Source organism: Aplysia californica, unplaced genomic scaffold (assembly GCF_000002075.1).
Source record: "Aplysia californica isolate F4 #8 unplaced genomic scaffold, AplCal3.0 scaffold00782, whole genome shotgun sequence".
Classification (NCBI taxonomy): Eukaryota; Metazoa; Mollusca; class Gastropoda; order Aplysiida; family Aplysiidae; genus Aplysia; species Aplysia californica.
In genome coordinates, this window is record NW_004798052.1 from 186,271 (window position 1) to 194,422 (window position 8,152).

General features: G+C 41.0%; 2 protein-coding genes across 3 annotated transcripts in view; one reads left to right on the forward strand and one right to left on the reverse strand.

Annotated features, from left to right (window-relative positions):
- The window catches only part of LOC101862612 (caveolin-1), a 37,058-nt gene that overhangs the window by 19,593 nt on the left and 9,313 nt on the right, over nt 1-8,152 (forward strand). The window lies entirely within an intron of this gene.
- On the reverse strand, nt 1,605-4,867 carry LOC101860370 (caveolin-1). The gene is made up of 2 exons (XM_005109473.3): nt 4,669-4,867; nt 1,605-2,468 (listed from the first exon to the last, which is right to left on the reverse strand). Exons 1-2 carry the CDS (start codon nt 4,723-4,725, stop codon nt 2,142-2,144), a joined length of 384 nt encoding a protein of 127 aa, XP_005109530.1. The 5' UTR covers nt 4,726-4,867; the 3' UTR covers nt 1,605-2,141.

Sequence of the window (8,152 nt, forward strand, 5' to 3'; positions counted from 1 at the left end):
GAGGAGGAGGAGGAGGAGGAGGAGGAGGAGGAGGAGGAACTAGGAGGAGGAGGAGGAGGAGAAGAAGATAGATTCCTTGTGTAATGTTTGTAGCAAAATGGTTCGGTTGCAAGATTTGCAGCCAGAGAGACACACATTCGAATCCCGGTCTGTGCACAGTGCTATGTCCCTGGAAAAAAACAACACAAATTTCCTTATTTTACAGTGGTGAAAATGGGTACTCAGATAAGATGCTAAAAGACGTTGGCTGTAAATTGGCCTTTGAGTGCCCTTATAACGACTGCATGCACTACATGCTTCCCAGGAAGCAGAGAATCTTTCTGAATGTTACGGGATATGAAGGGGGAATGATACATTTACAGCGCCCAGAGCCTACTTTGCAGTAGGGCCGGGCGTTATACAAAGTCATTCCTTTGTCTTGTATCTAATTTTTATCCTTGCGTGTTTTTGTGGAAGTATTATTTTCCACAATGTTCCTTTGCTAAAGGTTATTTGTAAATAACCTTGCTCCACATCCATTTCGGATTATAGAGAATTAGCGCTGAGCGCTCTGGTGTTTTAGTTGCGATGATGATGCTTTTTCCAGTTGTATAAATTCTCATTTACCTCCCACAATGAAACATACGTTTTCACTTCAAGCTTTTATCTCATCTGTGTGGACCTACTTCATTGCCAAAATGTTTACTTACACATCGGTAAAATTTTCCATTTTCCTTCATCTGGGCTGCCATCTTTATTGTCTCCAGATTTCCCCAATAAGAATATACTAGGTAAAGAGTATGGGCACGTAGTAACCGGTGCTCGTAGTACAGTGATTAGGCATTTCGGCGTTGCGTGCAGAACACCTGAGTTCGATTCCTGTATGGGGAGAACTTTTATCGTGTAGTTAAGTTGTTCTGATGGGATGTTGTATTCCTCTCAGCCTGAGTGACCATGACAGACACGGTTGAAGCCCACCTCCTAAATGATGTAAATTGTGTCGATAGAGGCGTAAAAAATCTACATTTTGAAAGAAATTCAAAACTCTAACAGTATTGACTGGCTCATGACTGTCCCGTCCGTTCGATGTGGTTCGTTTATTGTCTAGAATCTCTTTGGTATCATCTAAAAAAAATACCATTGAAGGAGCACAATCCAAAGGTTTTCAGAGTAGTGAACTTTTTGAAAAACAAATGACCTGGCTTACATAAACTGCTATCAAATCAGCTACATTACTCCTAAACTCAAAAATAGATATTTCTAAAACATGTTTTAATCAGAGACATTCAAACGCACCATTAGTGTGCCGTTGTTTCGAATTTGACCACCAAACTAAACGTTCAGTACAGTCGAAGCAACCAGTCTCCTAAATTATCTAAATTGTGTCGATGGATGCGTAAAACGTCTACAATTACGATATTTAATAAATCGGATCAGAAAAAAGGTTTGAAAAGAGAGCAGTTTTCAAAGAGCTCAGCAAGTGGTTGTCAAACCAAGTTGATATTACCAGAAATGTGCTAATACGAATACATTGAGACAAGATGAGTTTTGAATAGCGTGAAGCGTCTTTCTCCTTATAAGGTAGTTTTGACAGCTTCTAAAGAGAAGTGTGTTTAAAGACTGTAGTCCCGATATTGTTTATTTTTCACTCCACTTCAACAAACAAAAGGACAGAGTAAGTCATTTATGTACAAAGGCTCTATTTACATCATGTTATAACAATAATATATGTTTTTAATAATAAACAGAGGCAAATGTACAAGACTTATAGTACATAGCGAATACTTTTATTTGATAAATAAATTATATACTTCAGAATTTCGGAATAATTGAGTGTTGTACAAATATTTCTCATGAGACAACGTTAGTCTGATCAGATAGCCAAAAGATTTTGCCAAAATTGAAAGAGTTCTTTTGTGAATTTGGATATTATTTTTTGCGGATTAATTTCCTTGCTGTAATCCTCTTCGGGTGCGTATTGCAAAGCAATATAGAGATCTGCATCCTTTAAAAAACACGGATAAGAATGAGTTATGAGTCGAAACACGGCAACAAGGTAAAACAATCCGCCATTCCTTGTCCTCGAAACGCCGGCATCTCTGTATGCGCCCGTGCATGACATTTCTATGCACGCATAAGTGTGCTCCTCATTCCCGCTGGGTTTAGCCCTTCTTGAAGGCTGAGAAGCACAGAGCGCAGGCCTCAAAGATAGGATCGTAGTAGCAATGGATAATCATTCCCCACAGCTTCTGCAGACATCCGCAGTTGAGCTCCAAGCACTTGAAGCATGGCGTGACGTACCAGATGTGGACAAAGGCGATGTAGGCGAACTCACAGCCCCAGCCAGCGGCGATGCAGATGCCACAGCACAGGGTCATCAGGGTGTAGCACAGTTTCTTGCAGCAGTTGAAGCATTTGTAAGAGTTGCTCCACACGCAGTCCATGGCATGGTTGCCCTCGGGTTCAGCCAGCACATCTTCGAAGGTGACCTAGAACAAACAAAATATGACGTTGAGCATGGACCTGGGGGGCAATCCCTGCATGTATACTAAAGGGACAGAGAGGCTTATCTTAGTCTCACTATGTTTAGTTTCCTACCAGTGATGATGAGCTGCTTAAAAAGATAAAAACTTTCTGGTATGGCCATTGATCGAAAACTCCAGGCTTTTTTTAAAGTTTATGTCGGTTTTACTTGTTTTAATCTGGCACCAACGCATTTCGCTAGTCTTTCAAAGCATTGAATATGACCTGAACAAACTTAGCCTTTAAAATATTTAGCACGACTACAGGAATTCGCTGTTACTGTTATATTTGAACTTAGCAAAGAGGAGACCAGTAGGCGTTTTTCTGTTGCAACGAAGGATACTTGTAAAAAGTTATGTTTAGTTGTCAGAGAGACCAATCTTACTATAATTTCCTGTCTGTTAGACTGAGTCGTGGTACGGTATAAAGTATAATATAACTTTTCTTTTTTCTTCTGTTGAAATCAGCACAAGGTAAAACCATAGAACATCCAGCTTACTGTGTGGGGCTCAAAGTAGAAAAGACACTTTCTGTTTTCATGTTACATCTTTTCATACCGTCATGTAACTGTAGAATGATAGATAGGCTACAGACGCGCACTGCGCAGCACGAAGAACGACTACAGACACACTGCGCAATAAATAAGTGCGCCTTTCAAATCTCCGCGGAGCTAAAAAGAGTTTACAAAACCAAAAGTGACGATAAGACCGATTTATTTGCATCATAATCGAGAAATCACGTTTGCAGCATCATTAAAAGCTCTATGGGTAAAGTGGATTTTTTAAAACCTTGTACTGAATATTTGAAAGCTAAGTATTAATTTTTGACATTATTTTGCATGGTTTTATGGGAACTAGATCTAGATGTCTTCGACTCATCTCATTATTTTGAAAAAAGAACCTCATAAGTCAAGGACTATCAAACGTTTCGAGAGCAGGCCGTGTTGATCTCGGCACAGAGCCGATGTTTTCAGTATACGAGGTGGGGGAGATGAAAGGGGTGGGGGCGGTTCAAGACATGTTTGTCTCCAGCTCTACCCCCCCCCCCCCAATAATAAAATAGGGCATTGCGTCATATAATCTGTATAGTATCGTGATATAAGGTATTATGTTTTGTTGGTGTAACCTTCGAAGTCATTAAAACATACACGTTGTACTCAATTCTTTTCAAACTGATCACTAAAACGGTACAGTCTCCAACATAATGCTGTAATAGCTCCTCAACTTGTGTCTCTGGTGTTAATGCTGTGCTTGAAAATCCATTAACATCAATGTGTAGTAGATGACAGTTTACTGTGCGCACACTGATGTACGGTTATCATTAAGTTATTGCTGCCATGTTCTTGTCGCCTCTCTTTGTCAGGCTGTAACTCAACATTCTTTTACCTCACCATCCAACACGGCACTTGCATGTATATTCCAAAATCGCTTTGGCCTCATTGAAAACGAAAATGTGCACGCTGGATTGTACAATTGGACCCAAGTAATAAATAAATGGATTCATAAATCAATTTACTTAATATTGTCGCTGTCTTCATTTCTCTTGGAGAGCATAAACCTTTCCTTCTTTCGTAGTTTACGACGAAAAAGTAGATAATGCGCGTTTGTGTTTGTGAACTTGCTATTAGAGGTGAGAGGGGAAATTTGTTGAAGAACTCATCAGCTTTATACGATAGCATATAAAAATTGTGTCAAGAACCATGTAGTCCGTAGACAAATTGAAATAAGTAAATATAATTGAGCTCGTCAGAGATGAAGAAAGAGCCCCTCCTTTGTTACTAAGGGCAGGTGTAATTTGGGGACGAATGGGGCGTAAAAGGTGTGGATAACAAATATTAATTTCTAGACAGAAGTCATAAACAGAGGACTTGCCCTTATACATTTTTAGCTGGTGTCAGTAGTCTAGTGGTTAGGCTACCAATCGTGAGATTACGGGGTTAGAGGATCGAAGTTCAGCTCGGCCTGACGTTGTTTTCATGAGAAAGGTATTTTTTCTGAATTTTCTCGTTGTGCCTGATCTTATCGGAGATGGATGTTAAATTCGGAGGTCCTACTTTTTAAATAGCCTAAGAGTTTTGCAAAGGGCGTTCAACCTATACAACTTTGAACATATTTCAACGCTTTAGGTGAGACACCGAGAGTTATAATGCTAGTATTCACATCTTACCTTGAGATGGTCATTGATGTTGTTGGGATCACGGTTGACAAGATCAAGTTCTGCCATTTTCGAAGTTTAAGTGTGCTTCCAACAAGTTTATGAGAGCGACGAAACACACACTTGATCTTCAGTGGCTGGCCAAACGAAGGAATGACCGAAGCCACTGACCACCGGTCACTATAAGCATTCGTTATACCAATATTGTCCAGGAGTTACTGTGGGCAACGGGACGACTGGTCAAGCAAGTCTTTAGGGGCCCTATAGTACATTTTGAGCAGGGTCCTCGCCAATTGTCGTAGGGAAAAAGGAGGTACGTATGTGATTGCGGCTAAACAAGAAAGAACACTTACTTTCTGTGTGGCGGTTTTGGTTCCACTTCTCTAACTCTTAAAGCACAGGCGCCTGTCTTGGCTCTTTGTTCTGAGCCTTAAGCCCCGGACATGTTACAATAAGAGTCATAAATTAATTGGCATTACAAAGGGTTCATTTTTTTAGATCCGAAGAAAAAATAAGAACAGAATATTACGAAGGTGATTCAAATGCGTTTACACTAAACCATTCTTTCGCTTTGTACTTTGTTTCCAGTAGGTGTTTAGAAATACAAGTATTGCTAGAAAAACAAAATTACACCTTGAGTTTATAAGGGGTTACACACGAGAACACTTTGCATGTCAAATCTTTTAGCATAGTTTAGGAGCCTGTACACTAGCACTATTATTTTTTAGAAGCCATCCCCAAGTCATTTTTTAGCATGTCTTTGATAATCGAGGGACACAGAAAACGATTAAGCTTCAAAGTTTGGTCGTCCCGTTGTGGTGGAGGGGGTGGGACTGAGGGATATGTCCGACCCCTATGGAAAGGCTGAAGGGGCGTTTATTGGGGGAACAAAGTAGACACGAGGTAAATAACGCATTTCATAATAAGGATCATTATCATCGTTTTTAGCACGATCAGAGGGGGCAGCTGTAATGCAATAATAACAGCAACAGCAACGGAACCGCACCAGTAATTGCAGAAGATACTAAAAGGCTCTTCAGGTCCTGATCATTATCGCTAATTACATCGTCTGAGACATCATCGTTTATTCGTGGCAGCAAACATTGGTCTAATTTTTGTTTGGACTCTTAACAGAAGAGAAAGAAGGCTCGCAGAAACATTTGACTTAACCATTGACCTGTATCCCTAGATCGCGCACGGTCATGACGCTGCTCTTCGCTCTTCATTTAAAAAGAATTTCGCTGCGACAATTAAGTGCGCACCTTGGGTAGAGCCATTGTGATCAAATGAAGGGCGAAACGTGTCTCACTTTTGTCGAGTGCACACGGCAGTTTTCCCGCCTTGCCCTTCGTTTGACTCCAAATTTAGTGGAAAAAGTACTGTCCTTACTGTACTGGAAATAGGCCAGATTCCACGATCCAGGAAATTGAGATACAAGTCTATGGATCTAATTAACATTACAGCAAAACTTCGGGACTTTTTCTCAGAAAGTTTTGTCTGAACATCTGTTACCTATTTTATCTTCTAACATGACAGTTTTACCGATCCCAGTTTGTGGAAGAGCACAACTTACAACCACATCAGTTGTCTGTCTTGTCTTGTTATTGCGTTCAGCGTCGATTTATTTAATTTCCCACAATTCACATTCAATGAAACTTTTATCCAACGGCTCTGGTTCTCTGATGACGCCTATTTCTACACCAAAGACTGTGTGAATACTAAAAACTATCTTTATAGGGGATCAGCAAATCCCGACAAACTGTACGATAAAGGCCGGGGTATTCAGAAGAATATAGTGTGGGCAGCGAAGAGCAACCAGGGCATCACGTGGCCTTTTTTTCTTTCCCTATGAACATCAGCACCCCTTTACAGTGAGCTCTGGCCGACAGCTCGTAATCGTATCAAAAGTTCTTGAGAAGTCTTAAACTATCTTGGGGAATAAAGGAAAACAGAATCAGAACCAGAACTTTTAGCAAGATGGGGTTGTTCCTCATGTCTCCATAACTTTCTGCGCTTGATCAGCAACCATTTTGGTAACAGGACAGTCAATCGAATCGTGGAACTGAGCCCAAATGTACCCCAAACTGATTCGAGTCCACTAGTTTTTTCACCTTTCGGGGTGCTGGAAGGACAAAGTGTGTGGAAAAACATTCGAAAATATGTAGGACTTGAGAGAAGCTTCACGGAGGGAACGAGAGAGATTTTCCCTGATCAGTCTAAAACGCATGATTGTCAATATCACTCAGTGTGTCAGATTGTGCCTTACTAAAACATATGTAACTTTCTTTGGTTCCACTTCTCTAACTCTCAGAGTGCAGGGGCCTGTTGTAATTTTAACATAATAAATTAGGATGGAAGTCCCACATTCTTTAGCAAACTCGGGTATTTGTACTTTTCTTCTCAGCAGATTTATCAACAATTTTTTTTTCTGGTCGCCCTGTACATACAACTAAACTAAAAGAAGAAACCAACTCACAGACCACGAAAGGGAGCTCTCGTGGTCGAGAGGTGAAGGTGTTCGCCTCTCATTCAATAGGTCCCAGGTTCGAAACCTGACAGCGACAGAAGATATTCTTCTCTAAAAGTATATCCTTTCACCTCCTTTTCCTGCGCTCTAACCACGTTCTGTCGTCTGCTTTCGTCTCCTCGTTTTGCCCCCACACCCACCCCCTTTGCTCCCTCCTCTGGGCCCTTGACTCTTTCTGCAGCCTTTCTACTGCTACTACTTGGTTCCTTCTTACTGCTGTCTTTAAATCGCACCCCTGTTCTTATGGTAGATAAGATCTAATACCAAGCCTTTTTGGTTAAGGGCAAAAAACTCGAAGATCCAGTGTCCAAGTTGCCTGCGTTAAAGATCCCTTAGTGGTCGCCTTGGAGTAGGCTTCGGCCACCACCTGGGCAAAAATCAACATTCCTACCAAACTGAACATGTTTCATGTGTCCCGCGCTCTCATATGATCTTATACAGTTGTAAGCAATGTACTTACCAAATAACAAATCAAGACCACGAGATCTCTACAATATCACTTTACCCAGTTTGGGACAATACATGTTTGTCAGAAAAAGGCAGTCTTCAGATCAGGCCTTGAATCATAATTGTGTCTTCTTCTTTGGGTGTAAGGTCTGGGGCAGACATTGACGATCATAGTACCCCATTTCTTCTGTTATCAGTCCCCCTGATCATCTCAGGGTTTTTTCTGATTAGGATGTTTATCACAAAGCTGCCCAAGCCATTTGTGAATGTTGTTCTCCATCTTCTAATTCCCTCTTCCACACAGTACCAATTTCTCAAGTTAATTGCTCTACAAAATGTTCAAATAATCTCAGTTGTCTTTTCCTGGATCTGTGACCTGTGACCTTTAACGTGCTGCCATTTTGGAGCACTTCTGTGATTGTTTTCCTCCCTGTGTACACAACTGTAATTAGATACAGGAATGGAGCAGGGATAGACGGTTTTTCCTAGGGGGAGGGGGGAGGGGGGAGAAAGAAAGAAAGA